Source organism: Poecilia mexicana, unplaced genomic scaffold, assembly GCF_051168715.1.
Source record: "Poecilia mexicana isolate PSO_F unplaced genomic scaffold, ASM5116871v1 scaffold_18, whole genome shotgun sequence".
NCBI lineage: Eukaryota > Metazoa > Chordata > Actinopteri > Cyprinodontiformes > Poeciliidae > Poecilia > Poecilia mexicana.
The window spans coordinates 1,969,434-1,989,753 of record NW_028263387.1 but is presented as its reverse complement, the minus strand read 5'-3'; the positions used below and the strand labels follow the sequence as shown (position 1 = coordinate 1,989,753).

Here is a 20,320-nt window from a genome sequence, read left to right as displayed (position 1 = left end):
TCAGTAATGTGAAGATGAAGATGTACTGAAGTTCAAGTATCAACCATCTAAACCTGGGTGTCAAATAGAGGTGGGCAATATGGACTTTTATCATGATATTTTGAGGTACTATTATGATAATGATAAAAAAAATAATGATTTATTTTTTATAACACATATAACTATGTGTTATAGTTTTGTTAGCATTCATAGTGTCACAAACACACAAAAAATTCCCAATTTAAATTGGCTTCTTCAGGACTCCAGATAAAAAAAGTGTGATTTATATCACTAATCTGCACACAGTAACTTTAATCATATTTTCAATTTACTGATATTTGTGGAACACTGGAGACAATAGCATAAATAACATTTCCAATAATGTCTAACACCATTAAGTCATATTTATCAAGACAATGATAAATCTAAATTCTTATCATAATAAAAAAATTTTCATGGTAAATACCAGTGATAAAACTACCCATTAAGAAACGGTTAAAATGTTTATGAATAGCTGGGTCTGTATTCCACAAGTATGTCTTTAAATTATATAATAATAAAAATTAATTCACACTGATGTGATTGGAACTCTTCAAATAAAAGCTGATTTGTTTTGATTAATAAAAAATATTTAAGCACATAACTTTCATTTTGAAGGTTCTGTTTATATGACCTTGTAGATTCTATAGGGTCAGTATAATTGATTAATGGACCGGATTTGGCCTGCGGGCCTTCAGTTTGACACGTGGGATCTAAAGCCACAGCGAGTGCAGAAAAGAGAACATATTAGCAAGAGAGTGAGGGAGGATATGCAGAGGGTTGGTGTGGGTGTCCATGTCATTGATGTCTTTTAAAGGTACAATATAGCTCCGTATAGTTGCATGTTTGAATGTCACAAGTCACAATGCAGGTTAGTGCAGTCAGCTTTCTGCTGATGCACATCAGATCCATGTTCTGTTGATAAACCAGATTTCTTTGTGAAAAGATAAGTTGCATTCCATATGGCTTCATGTTTTCTGGAGGAGCTGTTTTAAGGACACAGCTTTGGTTTCCACTGACGATAATATAAATTCAACCTTTCAATAGGAAAGAGTGATAATAATTACATATATAGTTGAATGTTGTACTGATCAACATGGTGTTTTGGTGTTTTGTGCTGTGCTAAGCCTGTTCCAAAAATAAACCTCACCGCCATTGGCGTTGTGTTTCAGCTGGATTGCTGTTCTGCTACGAGCTCCCTCTGCAGACGGACCGCAGCGGGAAGCCCATCGACCGCTTCCTGGTCACCAGGAGCCGCATCTACCAGCAGACCCTGACCGCCCTCATTCACGAAGTACAAACCCCTCGCCTCCTCTGAACACCCCTGCTGCTTGGTTTGGCTAAAATAGAAACACCACTGCTGGTTCTGTCCGCAGGTGAACATCCAGCTGTCAGAGTGGCACCGTGCTTTGCTGCTGCCCCAGGCCTGGAGGGCGTTCATGGGCCGGGCGTTCAGTGCCCTTCTGCAGGTCGGAGCTTTGCTTCCTTTGGCTTTCTTTTTTCTCACTTTATAGACAGACTGGATGTTCTGAAATCATCCAGTCTGTATATAAAGCGAGATACAGTCGTACAGAAGACATGAAGCTGGGTCTGGGTCTGTATGCAGGGCCGCCGCGCTGATCTGGAAATGCAGCAGAAACAAGGCAAAGGGGATCCACAGCAGCTGCAGTATGAACAGCACTGCGCCTGGTTGTGGTGAGAATCACTCACACCTTCATCCACTTCACTATCTGGCATGATGTCACGTTAGGTCATAAACTGGAGTAACTGGGTAACACCAGTTCATGATGGTGTTACCCAGTTTCACCATCTTGCTATACATTTCACTGTATAGCATGATGATGTTACGAGAGATGTTTTCTTTTAGTCTTTGCAGTGAAATGTTTCTATTTTTAACATGTGGGCAAATACAGTGCCTCTCCAAAGTAGGGCTGTCCCAAAACAATTTTTTCACTCCTGATACGATATCGTGGCTTTGAGTATTGGCCGCAGGGGTAAAAGGATGAAAAGTGATGACGATTCTAGGGGCCCTGACCAGCAGGGGGCCCTCCACAATTTAATTATTTATATTTTGTTCATAGAGATAAAATAAAAAAAATTGGGGTCCTGTCAAATACAAAATTAATCATATTGTATTTTCAAAGATTGTTTGAAAAAAACAACAACATTTTTTTGTCAGGGGGCCCAAGATTTCTGGCAGCGCCCCTGATTGGCTGATGCCAATATTGACCCAATACGATATAAGCACTCATACATGCCTTTCTTAATTGTTTTATTGTTGGGAATGCTAGGAAAGTCTTGATCAAGTGATATTGCTCAAGCAGAGAACAATAGTCAGTAATAATAGGTATGAGAACAACCAGCCCATTTATTATTAGGCAGTGGCTCTCCCTGTGGGATACCAAATTAGTCCACTCCAGCTTTTCTACGCAGGAGTGTGTAGAAAAGCTGGAGTGGACTAATTTCAAAATAAGAGCCTGTCAAAATAAGATGTTTTTAGTTTATTCTTCCTAAGTTGCTGTGCTAATTCCCGAAAAGCATTCTGTTACCAGTGACTTCTTTCACTTCAGGGTGACAGAGTGGCACATCTAGAGCAGTGGCCCCTAACCTTTTTATCACCGCGGACCGGTCAATTTTCTGCGGCCCAGGTTCTTTTATTTTTTTTATTTATCCCTCCCCCCCACACACACACACACACCCCGAATTTCCCCTTACGACAATCTTAGAACGTCGCTCGCGATAATCGTAACCGATCATCCTGCCGTGTGTGGTATGCTAAGATTGAGCGTATGACGATCTGACAAGCGTATGCTGATCTGACAGAACACCGCTCCGATCTAAAATCGGGTATATTTTCGCAGCGTGTGGGGTTTTCCCTGACTGGGAGCGAGTACGCAGCCTTGTTAAATGTGACAAGTAGCCAATCAGAAAGCGCGGTTACGTTGCTCAGGGAGGGGAATGCCAAACAGCTGACATCGCGCAACCGGTGGACATCGGAGATGATACGTGGAAACAGCATGAATGTTTAATCAGCATTTTGTACAATGAATATCCACAGAAATTATAAGGAGCGGAGTTGGAGCAAAATTGCCACCGCAGTTGATAAACCCGGTAATTTTTCAGCTATCCATCATTAATGTGACACAAGGCTATTCATTCAGTCAGGGCTCGACGCTTACACTAGCTATATGCATTGCAGGTAGATTGTAGTTGTGACACATTATTTTGTAGTAAAGCCTGGTCACATGGCAAGGTTTGCTGCTGCTACGTGGCTGGACACACGAACCGAAAGAATCTGTTGTATTTTTATTAGGGCTGTTGTAAACGAATATTTTAGTAATCGAGTAATCTATCGATTATTCGTACGATTAATCGAGTAATCGGATTTTAAAAAAATTATAAAATGAAATATTGGTAAATCTGGCTTAATACCAGTGTTACAATCAGAAATTTATTGTGCGGTTCGTCGGTAAAGCTACATTTACACGGTAAGCATCAGCTACTCAGCCGCCCGCCCTGTTCAGGCTATCCGCTCACCTCAGCGCTCTTCCCGCCGTTTGCTTTCAACCAGCAGCCCCGGAGGAGAAATGCTGCCGTACTCCAGGCATTCCCCCAGTCATTTTAAGGATGCTTATTGGTTCCCCAAAAACGATAAATAGTCGGGCATTATCATCAATCAATAAAATCCCCACGGGCCAATCTTGAAGATTGGACTTTATGCCGCTGAGACTTAGCTTTTGTCAACAACTCAGAGGCGGAAGTGAGAGCTCCGCGCAACGCAAATGAAGTCCCGGCCAGAACACGGTGCGCTAACTAATAAAACATAAATTAACGAAGCTTCGAGGCAGGTAAATTTTCCTCAAGGAATTTTAGTAATCGAGGTACTCGAATCATTTGAGGAATCGTTTCAGCCCTAATTTTTATTGCCTCATGTATGGTCACAGAAGTTTTGAAAATCGGTCAACAATCCTAAAATCGTGCTGTGTGAACCAGACCCAAGATTCACAAGTTCTACTCCTCTTGTCTCGACCACTGCCCTAACGCTATCTGACCCTGGTCGGTATGGTAACGTTTACACATCCCTTCAAAATAAGATACAGATGTGCCACAAAAACGAACATTTCACTTTCATGAAATTTTTAACTCACGATAACGACAAATTAATGGGAGCCCTGAGCTTGTTTCTCTGAAACGAGACGGTCCTATCTGGGAAACAATGACACCCGAAGTGTCGCTTATGCAGAGGGTGCTTGGTCTGTCATGGCGAGGCAGTTTGAAGCTTGATTAGCGAGCCGGTGCATATTATGCGGAGCGAACTTGGTATTTGAGACTCACCTACCGGTCCGGGATAAATCCATTCTCCTGCCTCTGGTCTTTTTCCCCTTTTCCAAAGAAACTTTCCAAAGACATATGTTTCTTACTCATTGTGGGCTCAATGGGCTCTTTGCACCTAAGGCGTTGACGTCACATCTCCAGGAGCTAATGCGGCTCACTTTTTTCCGCTTTGAGTTACCATGACTGGTAGAAAAGACTAAGTCGTATTTCAGATGCAAAAAAACAATACTATTAACATTGTTGTCTTCCTAATATAATGGGCTTTTAAGTTTTCGTTAATTTCCAAGCGATCCTGAATTAAGAAGATGGCTTGTAAATATCTGTCGCTACCAGCTAACGCCGCACAGCAAAGTTTGCAGCCTTCACTTCACTCCGGATCAGCCTAAAACTACCGGGGACACGGATGGTAAATAAAGGAGCCTCCTTGAGTTATTTCCATGGAATCACTTCTATATTCAGCCTGAAAGAGTTTATGGGAACGAGAGAGCAGACCAGAGCCAGACAGCCGAGCAACTGGTCCGCCTGTACATCCTGCTGTAAACACCGTCCTATCTGAGCTCTTCACAAGAAACATGCAAAGGTAATAAAACGAAATAACACGGAGACATGAAGCAACACGGTCATATTTTTCTAAAAGCAGCAACTTTGAACCTGAACAGCTGAACCAGATCTCTGACATCAGAGCTGCGCTACTGTTAAGCTATGAGGCTTGTTGAGCTTCGTCAGGCTTCGGAAGTAAAAAGTCCGAACCGTAACCGAACCCCGTTAGTCTGTGACACTAACGACAATAAACACACATAATATACTTGAAAATAAGATAAAAACATTGTCCGTGTGATGGTCCGACCAGTCAAGGACAAGGACAAAGGCATATATAAAAAAATATCTTCTATTTATTTTTCCCACAAACATCTTAACAAAAGGTTTCAACAACAAATCTAAAAAATATAACAAAATGGGCCCAAAAGAAATCAACTAAGGCAAACATAACTCAAGATAACAAACCAAAGACTGACCTCACACAATGAACACACAGGGGAATTTATACAAACAGGCTAGCCTACACAAACGAGGAGGGGTAGGGAAAGAGACAAAGACAAATAATGTATAAACATAAATGACTAATTTAAACTAAAACATTTTGACTTAAACACCACTATAAAAACCAAATAACCTAACACCAAAAAAAGGTTTTAACAATTATGCCATTAGTGGAGAGAGGCAGATTTTTTCCACATCAAGTCCCCTGCATCCAGCAGCCTGATGGACTGTTCCACTTCCTGGTGTTCCTTTCAGCCAACCCCCTTCTGTCAGCCAGTCCTTAAACTCAGCAAACAAAATAATTAATGATCTTAAAAAAACATAAGGCGTTTACTAAATGTGTGCACCCAAATTAGTAAACAACCCAACGCAATAACCACCACCAAAGAAAACCCACCAAAGAAAAAGTGAAAATCTAAATATATTATATGAAAACATTTAAATAAATACTAACACTGAGGAAAAGGTGGAGGAACCTCTACACACTCCCCCTCTTCTGGAAACTCCATGGGCCAGCGTGACAGGTAGTCGGCAGTAGAGTTCAGCTTCCCAGGGATATGATGGACATCAAACTGGAATGGTTGCATCGCCAGGTACCAACGCGTTATTCTACTGTTTGAGTCTTTCATTCTTTCAAGCCACTTCAGAGCCTTGTGATCCATTTCTAGGATGAACCGTGTCCCCAACAGATAATATTTGAGTGAATCTAAAGCCCACTTCACAGCTAGGCACTCCTTTTCTATAGTGGAGTATCGAGTTTCCCTTGGGTAGAGCTTTCTGCTTATAAAAGCAATTGGATGACGGCCCCCTGGAGGCCCTTGAAGCAGCACTGCACCCAGCCCACGCCCAGATGCATCAGTTTGCAAAATAAATGGCTGGTCAAAGTCAGGGCAGTGCAATGTAGGAGGTCCACTCAAGGCACCTTGGAGGTCCTTAAAAGCTCTCTCTGCTTCCTCCGACCACTGAAGCTGATTAGGTCTCTTGGGGCTGGTCATATCTGTAAGCACAGCAGCTCTGGCAGAAAAATTAGGAATGAACTTATGGTACCAACCCGACATTCCAAGGAAGGATTTTAGCTGTGTCCTGGTCTGTGGCAGAGGACATGACTGAATTGCTTGAACCTTCTGGATCTGAGGTTTGATGACTCCATTGCCAATAATATGTCCAAGATATTGAACTTCCTTCTTGGCCAGGGTGCATTTAGCTGCATTAACAGTCAAACCTGCAGCATAAAGGGTCTCAAAAACAGCCTTAAGATGTTGCAAATGGTCCTCCCAGCTGTTACTGTAGATAACAATATCATCTAAATAGGCAGATGCAAAATTTGAAAGACCTCCCAGTACCTTATCCATAAGCCTCTGGAAGGTCGCAGGTGCTCCATGTAGCCCAAAAGGCATGACGGTGAACTGATGGAGGCCCCAAGGTGTCCGGAAAGCTGTTAGCTCACGAGACCTGGTGGTAAGGGGAACCTGCCAATAACCTTTAGAGAGATCAATGGTAGTAAGATATTTTGCTTTTCCAAGACAGCAAATCAAATCATCAATACGGGGAGTTGGATACGAGTCAAACTTGGAAACAGAATTCAAATAGCGGAAGTCTATACAGAACCTCATGGTGCCATCCTTTTTTGGTACAAGGACAATAGGATTACACCAGTCACTGTGAGAAGTCTCAATGATGCCCAGAGAAAGCATTAATTCAATCTCCTCTTTTAAAGGGCCAAGGAGACGCTCAGGGATTCTGTAGCTCCTTCGTTTCACAACTGCATCCTCTTTCAGACGAATATCATGTTCAATATAGTCAGTACGTCCAGGATTATCATGAAACAAATTGATGTTACAAAGGGCTCTCACTTGCACCTGCTGTTCTGGGGAGAGATGACTCAGGTCAAGAGCAGAAGCTGATGGTAGAGGCAGGTATTGTTCCTCCACCTCCTCATCTGATACACTTCTGATGAAAAATGCATCTTGCTTCCCCTCAGGCCTCGAGACCCACTCCTTTAGCAGATTAATGTGAAGAACTCTAGTACTGCGTCTTTGGTCTGGAGTACAGATCTTGTAGGTGGTAGGACCCAGTTTTTGAACAACCTCATATGGACCTTGCCACTGAGCCAAAAACTTGCTGTCATCAGTAGGTAACAGTACCAATACCTTTTGACCTGGTTCAAAACTCCTTACATGAGCAGTTTGATCATACCAGGTTTTTTGCTTCTGTTGAGAAACACGCATATGTTCCTGAGCCAATGAGGTCATCTTTTCCAACTTCTCTCTCATCTGGAGGACATAAGAAATTGTATTAACAGGTTCTTTTACAGGTTTCTCCCCCTCCCACCTTTCCTTCAAAAGGGCCAGTGGACCTCGCACCTCATGCCCAAAAAGCAACTCAAAGGGGGAAAACCCGGTAGAGGCTTGGGGTACCTCCCGATATGCAAACAAGAGGTAAGGGAGCCACTGATCCCAATCAGACCCAGCTTCATTGATGAACTTACGAAGCATGTTCTTAAGAGTCTGATTAAACCTCTCTGTGAGTCCATCAGTTTGTGGGTGATATGGGGTGGTTCTCAGTCCCCTAATGCCAATCAGTTTATACACATCCTTCAGTAGTTTGGACATAAAATTTGTCCCTTGATCAGTCAGTATTTCTTTGGGAAACCCCACTCGTGAAAAAAACTGAACCAGGCAAAAGGCAACAGTCTTAGCCTTAACAGATTTCAGAGGGAACACTTCTGGATACTTTGTGGCATAATCAGTGATAACCAACATAAATCGGTTACCTGATTTGCTCTTCTCCACTGGACCTACTACATCCATGCCCAAACGTTCAAATGGTGTATTTATAATAGGAAGAGGCTGAAGAGGCGCTCTCGCTGCAAATCTGGTGGAAGTTTTTTGACACTGAGGACAACTCTTGCAAAAACTGGCAACATCTTTGTGTAATCCAGGCCAGTAGAAACACCGTTTGATTCGGGCTATAGTTTTATGTTTCCCCAGGTGGCCAGCCCAGGGAACTGAATGGCCCAAAATCAATACTGTTTTCCTGACTTTTCTGGGTAACACAAGCTGTTGTAATTCTCCATGTCTCCTATAGAGGATGCCATTTTGCATGTAAAATTCCTCTGCAGTTTCACCTTCTTCAACTCTTTTCATAAGGTCAGCCAGACTTCTGTCCTGGTGCTGCAGCTCACTAATATTATCAGGAATTTCAAAGTCTAGCTGTACCTCAGGTTCAGGTAACACAGGAGAGGCTGTGGTATGTTTGAATTTTTCTTGCTTGCGTTGTGCCCGAGACTTGCGATCTTTAGTACGACACCCTTCAATCTCAGCCTCATAGAATGGTAAGGCTTTTAAGCTGGGCTCATCTTCCCCAGAGGTCTTTGCCTGGGATCGTGTCAGCACAACATTGCACATTTTAGAAGCATTTATTAGGTCAGTGAGAACTGGGAGATCATTTCCTAGGACAACAGGAAAAGGTAATTCATCCATGACACCCACATTTAACAGGTAAACATGTCCTTGCACTCTCATGAAAATGTCTGCTGTCGGATATTGTTTTTCATCCCCATGAACACAGCAGATAGGTATTGTCTCAGAGGTACAAATACTATGTGGTGGAACATACCTGCGGTGTACCAGTGACTGGGTGCTTCCTGTGTCAATCAGAGCTTTGACTCTCTTCCCATCTATCTCCACAGTAGTTTCCATCAGTGGCTGGTTTTGTCTGTTCACTACATGGTTCTCTCTGGGTACAAAACACATCTGAGAGAGTTTCGTAGGATTTTGAGGACACATAGGCTTTGTGTGGCCCTCCTGCCCACATAAATAGCAGATGGGTTTTTTCACAGGTTTTGTTTGACTGGGGGAAAAACATTTTTCTTTTCCAGACTGCTTATTCACATTTCCAGTTTGACCGTTACCTGGAATCGGCATAAACTCCCTTTTTGCAGCTCTAAAAGCCCATGATTGGGTCTTCCTGCGGGCAGCCACAAAAGCATCTGCCAGGGAGACCGCCTCTGCTGCATCTTTTGGGTTTCGTTCCTTAATCCAAACTTGGAGTTCTGGAGACAACATTCGGAAATACTGTTCAAGAATTATGATGTCATTTATTTCTTCAACAGTCTTACCTCGAGGCTGAACCCATTTGCTATACAGTTCTTTAAGTCTCACAAAAAGCTCTTTGGGGGACTCATTTGGCTCCACATGAAGAGACCGGAACCTCTGACGATAAGTCTCGTTATTAATTTCATATTTCTGTAAAATAGCAGCTTTAACATTATCATAGTTCATTGATTCATCCACATCCATATGTACATATGCACTCCTGGCTTTACCAGTCAAGAGTGGAATCAACTGAAATGCCCAGTCACTTTTTGGCCATCGACAAGCACATGCTATCCTCTCAAAAGTTATAAGGAAATGCTCAATGTCATCATCTTCAGTTAACTTTTGCAGTTTTGGTTCTTTATAAAAATGTGTAGAAACTGAGTCACCTGGCTTAACAGCAGACAGTGCAGGTCCTGGTGGTGAACGAGCCACATCATCAGGCCTCAAGCCTGTAGAGGAAGGGGCGTGGTCTTGCCCAAAAGGCCTCAGGCCTTCAGAAGACTGGGCCTGAAGCTCCTCTTGAAATAAAGTGAACTGATGTTGGAGAGCCTTAAACCTGTGATCTTGACGTGCCATTTCTTTCTCCCACTGTTCCTCTCGAGCTTTCTGCTGTCCAATGTGGGCCTGAAGGATCCCCGCCAAGTCGGATATGGTTGGCTCTCTTCCCTCTTCATCCTCTTCACAAGTTTCACAAATTGCACCACACTCCTCATACTCCGTTTGTGCTTCCTTGTCTGATGGAGCTGACTTGCCTTTACCACCTCTGGCTCCTCTCATGGTTTAGGTCTCTTTCTTCTTCTTTTGGTTCCAAAAAAAAAAAAAAAAAAATCAATAAATATGCCTTTGTCCGTCACTGGTGGATACCCCACTTCTGACACCAACTGTGATGGTCCGACCAGTCAAGGACAAGGACAAAGGCATATATAAAAAAATATCTTCTATTTATTTTTCCCACAAACATCTTAACAAAAGGTTTCAACAACAAATCTAAAAAATATAACAAAATGGGCCCAAAAGAAATCAACTAAGGCAAACATAACTCAAGATAACAAACCAAAGACTGACCTCACACAATGAACACACAGGGGAATTTATACAAACAGGCTAGCCTACACAAACGAGGAGGGGTAGGGAAAGAGACAAAGACAAATAATGTATAAACATAAATGACTAATTTAAACTAAAACATTTTGACTTAAACACCACTATAAAAACCAAATAACCTAACACCAAAAAAAGGTTTTAACAATTATGCCATTAGTGGAGAGAGGCAGATTTTTTCCACATCAAGTCCCCTGCATCCAGCAGCTTGATGGACTGTTCCACTTCCTGGTGTTCCTTTCAGCCAACCCCCTTCTGTCAGCCAGTCCTTAAACTCAGCAAACAAAATAATTAATGATCTTAAAAAAACATAAGGCGTTTACTAAATGTGTGCACCCAAATTAGTAAACAACCCAACGCAATAACCACCACCAAAGAAAACCCACCAAAGAAAAAGTGAAAATCTAAATATATTATATGAAAACATTTAAATAAATACTAACACTGAGGAAAAGGTGGAGGAACCTCTACAGTCCGTTAGAATGTTTAGATACTTAAATAGCACATTTTACAAGAACAATGTCCGAGAATATTGCCTACTAGCATAAGCTAACGTTAATGTTAGCCACAAAGTTAAGTAAAACTCACCTTCGTGTCAGTGAATGTATAACGGCGAACATCTTAAAACCTTTCTCCAGCTGACTTGTTGGGGCTTCGGATCGATGTACAAACCTTGGCCAAGCACTGCAAGCACCTAATGTAAATGATATTTGTATTGGATCGGAAACAATCGAGCCGCTTTACCCCGAACGCGGAAGCTGAGGTGCAAAGAGCCCATGTTGGCGCGCAAGACGTAACCGAGAGAATCCGGTTAAAGGGTTTTCAAAATAAAAGATCCTCCAGACTCAGATAATACTCAAAACGAAAATGTTTATATCTTGTGCGGTCCGGTGCCAATTGGTCCACGGATCGCTACCAGTCCGCGGCCCAGTGGACCGCGGACTGGGTGTTCTCTAGCAGTGGACTGCTAGAGAACACCCAGCAAATGCCATCCAGAACTGATGTGAAATTTATAAATTAAAGCCCATCAAAATAAGACGTTTATTTTTAAGTTACCAGTCGGTCAATTAGTCAAACTGTGAATCAGTCAGTCAGTCTGCCACTCACTCAGTGGGTGTGCAAGTTCTCTCCCTCTGACACAGAAAAACTTCTCCATGCCTTTGTCTCCCCCAGACTGGACTACTGCAACACACCTCTCAGTGGGGTTCCTAGCAAGAGCCTGCAGAGGCTCCAGTGCATCCAACACTCTGCAGCTAGGATCCTGATAAGAGTGCACAAACATGACCACATCACTTCCATCCTCCACTTTCTCCACTTGCTTCCCATTTCCACCAGGATTGAATTCAAGATTTCCCTCCTCACAAACCAATGCATCTATGGAAAAGTCCCCAACAATCTCAAAGAATTGCTTAACCCACAAAACACAACTCACTCACTCTGCTCCACCCACTCAAACCTTCTCCATATACCCAAAACCAAACAGAGGACCATGGGAAATGGGGCCTTTCTCTGCTGTCACTCCACTTCTATGGATTGTCCCAAAACAACTTTTTCACTCCTAATACGATTCTCTGAGGGAACCACACTTCACTGACTGCTTTAGAAAAGGGCTTAGGACATTTCTTTTTAACATTTTTGGATCACTCTCCTAGATATTTGTTTTGATCTCTTTTATTAATTTATGTAATTATTTTATTATCCATTGTAATTATTTTGTTTGTTTTTGGCCTTTGCGATCTAAAGGTATAAACACTGTGTTTAATGCTTTATGTGAATTCAACACAGCAGAAAAAGGAAATAAAATAAAGACTTTCTGTGAGCCAGGTGTCTCATAGACAAATGGAACCTGAGGGGTTTAATTCAGAACTCTAACACTCTGATTCCTCTATTGTGTTTAGGGCCAGAGATCAGCTGACAGACATAATCAAAACTGCTACAAAGTGAGTTATATGCTGCTGCTGATCCATATAAGTTGACCCAGATGTATTGAGACATGTCTTCATGGTGGATGGTCCCGTCTGCTCCCCAGGGACAGTCCTGTTGTACAGGGCAACTCCATCTTGGCCCTGAGTGGGCTGGCTGCTGTCGTTGCTAAGTATGAGAACAGCCTTCCCACTGACAGCAGTGGCAGCATGGGGGTGAGACTGCTTCAATGTTTCTGCTTTTACATGAGGGTGAAAGCTACAATTTCCTCTACTGATACCAACCTGTGGTTTTTCTTTACCATGGCGAGCTGAAACGGAGTCGGACTTTGATAGTACAAACTCTGTTTGATCTCTGCAGGCTGGCCCAGAGTTTGTGCCTACTGCCAGCTGGATGTCCATGGTCCTGGACACGCTGCTCAGCATCATCATCAGCGGCTACAAAGCCAAGGGGCAGCTTTTTCCATGGTTCCTGCACGTGAGTTTCATGTCAGAACTTTTTTTCTTTAGTTACATTTAGGTTAGGTTTTTTTTATTTTTGAGCAGTTATGAGGCACGGTAGTGAAACCTGAAATTGCTACTGTGCAAGTTACTGAACAGGTTGTTGCTACACTGCAAAAAAGCCTGTAAATTTCACGGTAAAAAAATGGTAAAATACAACAGTTTCTGACTGTAAAATCCTAAACATTTTATTACCGTAGAAAATACATGGAATCACCATCAGTCAACACTGCAAAGTAAGTCCGTAAATTTACAACAAAAATGGTAAAATAGTTACAATTGCTGACTGTAATATAAATTCAATCTGGAGAGACTCAGACGAAGAAAAAGGAACAATTAAAAGATTTAATGACAGGAATGAGTAACAGTTCTTTGGCGCTCAGGCCCCGGCAGCTGATTTGATGTGAACTCGATGAACATCCCGATAACTGATTGGGGATGCTCTCCCCTGGGGCCCGACACTGGTGGTGGAGGTTGGGAAAGGGAGCTATCCTGGACAGCCGAAGGTTGTGGGTGGAGAAGGGGTGGTGGTGGGTTGAACGCAGATGGGAACCGGCTTTACGGCTTGGGTTTGGATCCTTTTGTGCAGAGCTTGATTGATGATTGGACACGCCGGGTGAGGTCCAGTGCTGAGGTCGGAGATGAGCATGACGCTGATGGGCGAACAGAGGGGGCGGAGTCTTCCAGCTTGAACTTTCGCTGTCAGCTCCATTTCAATCTGGAGAGACTCAGACGAAGAAAAAGGAACAATTAAAAGATTTAATGACAGGAATGAATAACAGTTCTTTGGGGCTCGGGCCCTGGCAGCTGATTTGAGCTGAGATTTGATGTGAACTCGATGAACATCCCGATAACTGATTAGGGATGCTCTCCCCCTCCAAAAAAAAGGGCTAACTATTTCACAAGCATTATTATAGCCAGAATACAGAATATAATTCTTATTCTGAAAGAATCAATAATATTTGGGAAAGATTTCACTGTTACAATATGAAGATTTGCATGTACAAAATGTCAATATCTGTATATTTTACCCACCTAGTGTGAAACCTGTGCATATTTGGATGAAAACAGCTGATTTCCTGGCAGAAATTGAAGAAAGACAAAGCTCTTCCTCAACAGCTCTCAGTCTCTCTCTGGTTTCAGTTTTTATAGTAGCCAGGCTTGAGAAGCTCACTTCACACAGACATGTTGTGGGAAATGGACCCATGTTCTTTCCAACTACTGCTGAGCTTCACTGTCTTTTCCATCACTGTTGTCAGTCTTGCTAGACACGATGCTCTCACCGCTACCTGTAACATTCATGGCTCACTAATTCTCTTGTTTTAAAGTAAAATGCTCTGTACCTACTGCCATCTAGTGGTAAGAAAATTACATGATTACACCGCTAGCCACTACTAACCATGGTTTCGTTCACACCAAGCTTAAGTGCAGCGGCTTTATTTCCCTCCTGTAGTGGCAGATCGACAGCCCTCAACTTAAAAGCTGCATCATATGAGTTTGAAAACATTTCTCCGTCGTGCCTGCTGCTAGCATGTGGTTGTTCTAAATGAAAATTAACATGTTCTTCTTTGATTTACAATTTTGACTTCTAATGATTGACTTCCTGCTAGAGAGCCCCCTGGTGGTTGAAGAGAAATATACAGAAAAGCCGCACCGGGCTACAATCCGCATCGTTCAAAGTTTAGGAAAAAAGTAGCAGCTTATAGTCCGGAAAATACAGTAACATAGGTGAAATTGGATAATTTCCACGGCACACTAGTGTGCCGCGGAACAGTGGTTGAAAAACACTGAGCTAGATGACAAAATCATCTGGAGAAAGGCTGGAGGATAGGTGCCCACTGTAAAGGAGCCACGCTGAAAAATATGAGGGGAAAAAGAAAACAACTGAGACATGGGCCAACAATGAGAGAAAGGCTAGGACATGGGCCAGCTGCAGGGGCAGGCAACGCTGGGACATGGGCGAGCTGAAGGGGCAGAGCAATGCTGGGACATGGGCCAGCTGCAGGGTCAGAGCAACCCTGGGACATGGGCCAGCTGCAGGGGCAGAGCAACCCTGGGACATGGGCCAGCTGCAGGGGCAGGCAACGCTGGGACATGGGCGAGCTGAAGGGGCAGAGCAATGCTGGGACATGGGCCAGCTGCAGGGTCAGAGCAACCCTGGGACATGGGCCAGCTGCAGGGGCAGAGCAACCCTGGGACATGGGCCAGCTGCAGGGGCAGGCAACGCTGGGACATGGGCGAGCTGAAGGGGCAGAGCAATGCTGCTTGCGGAGATAGCCCCTCAGGGAACAGGTTATGGCCGTGGAACAATTTCATAAAAAGCTGGAAACTCGAGCTGCTGAAATGAAGGGGTAGCTGAACCAACTACATAGGAGATCCCACCCAAAAAAGGGCCACGCCCGACAGACTGAATTTAAAATGGGAAATGGAAAGGAAATGCCATCTTAAACTCATTGAAAAGCTTTGACGTGCTGAGACGTGCCATGCGAATGAACTTCACTTGGACCCGGCAATGGGGTTGGGGGTTCAGACTAGATTGGGCTGTGAGCTTTAGGATACCTGCAAGTGCTGATTGCTGTAGTGACAGACCCACAAGAATGACTGGTAAGTGCCTAATGGCAATTGGCCCAGAAGTGAGACTGGAATGAGCACATTTGAGTGTGGGACCTGGGTAAGCAAGAGAACTCACTACATAACCTGAAAGTGGCAGGATGGCCTGGGAAATAATCTGCCGATTTCGGGAGATCTTGAGATAACTGAGAAGTGACCAATGGGACTTGAACAGGACAAAACTTCAGAATATGGGACAGATCGGTTGATAGCGGCGAAGCAAGTAGACCAGGAATAACCAGAAGTTCAAACAACTAAGAGAAACCTAAAACTTAAGCTAGGAAAAGGATCACTTGTTGATCACCTGCTGGAATAGTGACTGCCAGACCATTTAAATCCTCTGGATTGTTCTGTACTGTGCTACCAGAATGAAATATGAAACATCAACCACTGTAAATTGTGCGTCTGGAAAAAATTCCTATAAATTGGATGCTAAAAACATGTTTTACATTGAGACTAAACCAGTTTCTATTTAAGGTTGCTTTTGATAAGTAGTGAATGGACACTGAGCAAAAATTTTAGAAACAATGATTGGACAATGGCCCTTGTCAACAAGAATTTAAGAATTTAATAATTAGTAAAAGCGCTGGACGGACTCAACCAAACCAAAGAGGTATTGTTAGCCGACTTCATGTTACGTTGCCAAGCCACTCTACTGCACATATCGCCGTCGCAACAGGGCAAAAGTCCTCGAGTAGGCAAATGATAATTTATGCCTCAAGCCGCTGGTATGAAGGCCAGCCAAGACGCTGTAAGCGAGCCCCTGCTCCAGACGAGTTTAACTGATTGAATCAAATGTTTAGGTCATGTTAAGAAAATAAATTTAAAATATGCTAGTTTTAAAACTTAACATGTCTTATTTGAAAAAGCCTGATTATAGTTTTCAGATTAATAACTTATTCTGCCCTATTGACCTTTATGTTACCTGTAGTTAAAGCAAATTGTTTGCTAAGATCTTTTTGAACTGCCTTTGTCTCTGTGGGAAACAATCAGGAGAAGATCCAGCTTTCACACGATCTGTGAAAAGCCATGAAGCAGCATGAGTCCAGGCCAGTGGAGGAGAAGCTCTGCTTCCACTTTGTTTAGATAAAGGTGACAATTGGCAAAACCTGTAACTTTAATTAGTGATAAATAAGACTGAGTTTAAACTTTTAATTCTTAGTGTCCAAAATGTGAAAACATGGAACTAGAACCAGTCAGATTGGAAGGAATAAAGCTTTATTTGTTCTCAGCTATAACTTGGACATCAGGTGAATCATAATTAAACGTATTGAGAAGTTAAAAACAGATTGTTAATGCATTTCAACGCTTTGCAGCTCTTACGCAACAGCTGGTCACCTGCTGACGCACTGGTGTAGACCCAGTGACTTAGAACTCATGTTATGTTTAAAGGCGCCTCGGAGAAACAGGTGACGATGTTTTAACTAAGTCAATGTTCGGGTAAAAGTCCTTGAACATTAGAACCTGAGTGGCGCATGTATAAACGGCCAAAGTGTTCGGGAGGGGATAAACTAATGAAAAGTGTCTGCGCTACGAAGTATTGCGAGACACGAATGAGACATGAGAATGCTACGGTTACCCTGGTAACCGAAACAGGCGTAGTGAGGGAAAACCAAAGAGGTGTTGCTGAGCGGGCTGGTGGTGTTGCAGGAGAGGGAAGCCGTAGGCGTGGCTGATCCATAGCGTGAAGGCGCTGAGGCGAAGAAAGACGGTGCGGATTGAAAACAGTGGGATCACGTATCCGCTTGCCAGAGGTGGATCATGGAGTAGGTGGCGAGGGAGCGGGGATGGAGAAATCCCAGTCAGGCGAGAGAAAGGGGGAAGACGCTACTTAAAATTATCGAGGCAGGAGACGCTGCTTGAAATCATCGAGGAATCTCTTGCATCTGCGGAGCGTCTGAGGGGAAAGAGAAGGTGCCGAGCCACAGCTAAATGGCTTTCATGACAGCAGGCCGACGTAGAAGGACAGGGAATCGCGAAGCTGTGACGTGCAGATGAACGGATTGAACGCAGCTGGGAACCGGCTGACAGCTTGGGTGTGGATCCTTTTATGTAGAGCTTGATTGATGATTGGACGCGCCGGGTGAGGTCCAGCGCTGAGGTCGGAGATGAGCATAACGCCGATGGGCGAACGGAGGGGGCGGAGTCTTCCAGCTTGAACTTTCGCTATCAGCTCCATAAGCACTTCATCACTGTAGAAAATATATGGAATTACAATAACTCCATAAATATATATTGCAAGTGATTTTGAAATGTAGAAAACTGAGAAATCTATTGTAAAAATCTAATTGTAAAATTCATTAAAAAAATATTGTAATATTGCCTGCAGCTAATTACCTTAAAATTAACGGAATTAATCAGCCAAAATTACAAATTTTGCTGATATTTTTTTAAAGGTTTTGTTGGCTCTTAGTGGTCTTTACCTGTCAAACTACTTTATAAAGTAGTTTGACAGGTAAGAGGGTTATGAGAGAGGGGGAAGACATGCGGCAAATGTCGCCAGGCCCGCAGTCAAACCTGCAACCACCGGCATGAGGACTACATATTATTCAGGTAGATGCAAGGTGAAGGAGCGTAAGGGCACAGTGAAGGGTATGCGAAGGCATCATTGGAGCGCCGCCCCCTCCAGACGGGGTTTTGACGCCCCCTCTGGTGCAGCGCCCCTATGCGTTGCATGCGCTGCATACCCACTTTTTGCGCCACTGTCTATGATGTAAAACCATAAACCAGACTGCAGAAGTAATTTACATAGATTAGAATGCTGGTGTGATACTTTGTTTTGTTTTTTAATAATTGAATTTGATTTGAGAGAGTTTGATTAAATGATGTATTTGGGATTATTTAATTTTAGGCCCACCATAGATTTGTCATTTAGAGAACTGTATGGTAGGCCCTGCTTTTACGAAGGTGAAGTTAGGTAAAGGGGGATTCCACCTAATTTTTCACTACTGTCAGCATATTTAATTTACCAAAAGGATATGGCCAATTTTACTAAGGGTAAGATACCAGCAGCTGTGGTTTTCCCTATTTTAAGAAATACGGTAAAATACCGGCAGCTGTAGTTGACAGACATTTACAGTATTTTAGAAAATTCTGTAAAATACTGGAAGTTTTGGTCGACAGAACTTTACCGTATTTTATAAAATACGGTAAAATACTGACAGCCAATATTTTACTGAAATTTTACGGTGGAATTTCGGCAACCCCAGCTGCCAGCGTCTCACCGTAAAACAAAAAACATTTCTACCTGTAAATTTTTTTATGGTGGAATTCTGGCAACCCCAGCTACCGGAGTTTTACCGTAAAACAAAAAACATATTTTACCCGTAATTGTTTTATACTGTGGAATTTCGGCAATCCCAGCTGCCGGCGTTTCACTGTAAAACAAAAAACATTTTTACCTGTAATTTTTTAACGGTGGAATTATGGCAACCCCACAATGTAAAAAAAAAATCTTAGATTTTACGGTAAAATGCCGGCAGCTGGGGTTGCTGAAATTCCACCGTAAAAGCAATTTACAGTGTTGGGAACCCGGGTTGTTGGAGTGGTTCCTTTTTGCTGGCAGAACACTGAGAACGCTGACGCTATTGCGCCCTCTACTGCACTTTCAGGATTGTTTGCCCGTTCACACTGCAGAATGCATACAGGTCGCAATTACTGGCAGTGTGAACGGCCCTGGCAAAAAAATCAGAATTGTCAAAAAATCGGAATTGGGTCACTTCAGGCTGCAGTGTGAATGCACCCACAGTCAGTTTGATCATGTTTAAGGTCCCTCTTGCGCGTATCAGGACACAGAATAGTGAGATTTGTTGAGAATCAGTGACGTTCAGTTCGGATAAATGCGACCTGAACGTGAGGTCGCATTTGAATCGGATACGTATCAGATATGGGTCACATTTGTAAAAGAATCCGACCTGTGCTGTTCACACTGCCATGAAAAGATCGGATACAGGTCGCATTACGTCAAAAAAATCAGAATTGGGTCACTTCAGGCTGCAGTGTGAACACACCCTTAGTGTCTTGCAAACAAACAGCTTAACTTGATTCAGAGGTTTCCAAACTGTGGGGCGCGCCCCCTAGGGGCGGCGCCGTGTCATTGCAGGGGGGGCGCGGAAGCCGTCTGGATGAAAAACAAAACAAAACATGAACACTGTATGCGCTGGGTTTTTACCTTAGAATGGCCAACTCTCTGTTATTCCTATGTCAATTTGATACAGTAGAGGCTTCCACACTTCCCATATTTGTGTCCTCTGTCACTTTTATCAGCAGTTAAAACTGTTTAATCCGTTGTTAACATGTTGTAAGCTGTTTTTCCGAGCCGCCTTTAAACGCAACATGAGTGCTACGACGCTCTCGCTGGGTTTATACCTGTGAAGGAGACCTGCTGCTGCTGTGCGGAGCTACGTAGGTTTGTGTTAGAATCACGGCAGCAAACCAGCAAAACGCAAAGAACTTTTCACAGTTTTTTCCTCCAAACTAACCGACTGAGTTGAGTGAAGCTGTTGGATGCAGGTAATGTTAGCTAAAAGATGACTAGCTAATATCAATACAGAACCTTAAGCTTAACAAGTACCTTGTAGGCTACCAATGTTGGTGTCTATTTTCAGCTACTTCATTTTGCCCCCAAAAAAGTCGACCCCCCCCCTCCCCCGTCACATGCGTCGTTTCAACCAGACAGCCATTTGTAATCCA

At 43.1% G+C, this 20,320-nt stretch overlaps 2 protein-coding genes across 3 annotated transcripts in view; one reads left to right on the top strand and one right to left on the bottom strand.

The window, feature by feature from the left end:
- Positions 1–20,320, top strand: part of focad (focadhesin) — a 106,212-nt gene that overhangs the window by 57,247 nt on the left and 28,645 nt on the right. For both annotated transcript variants that reach the window (XM_088016079.1, XM_088016078.1), the window contains 6 exons: positions 1,191–1,312; positions 1,395–1,487; positions 1,625–1,713; positions 12,494–12,535; positions 12,625–12,733; positions 12,879–12,995. In XM_088016079.1, the coding sequence (XP_087872205.1) occupies positions 1,191–1,312; positions 1,395–1,487; positions 1,625–1,713; positions 12,494–12,535; positions 12,625–12,733; positions 12,879–12,995 (572 nt within the window). The remainder of the gene's footprint in view (positions 1–1,190; positions 1,313–1,394; positions 1,488–1,624; positions 1,714–12,493; positions 12,536–12,624; positions 12,734–12,878; positions 12,996–20,320) is intronic.
- LOC148153858 (uncharacterized) lies at positions 8,940–10,393 on the bottom strand. The gene is made up of 2 exons (XM_088015870.1): positions 9,308–10,393; positions 8,940–9,200 (listed from the first exon to the last, which is right to left on the bottom strand). Exons 1-2 carry the CDS (start codon positions 10,269–10,271, stop codon positions 9,046–9,048), a joined length of 1,119 nt encoding a protein of 372 aa, XP_087871996.1. The 5' UTR covers positions 10,272–10,393; the 3' UTR covers positions 8,940–9,045.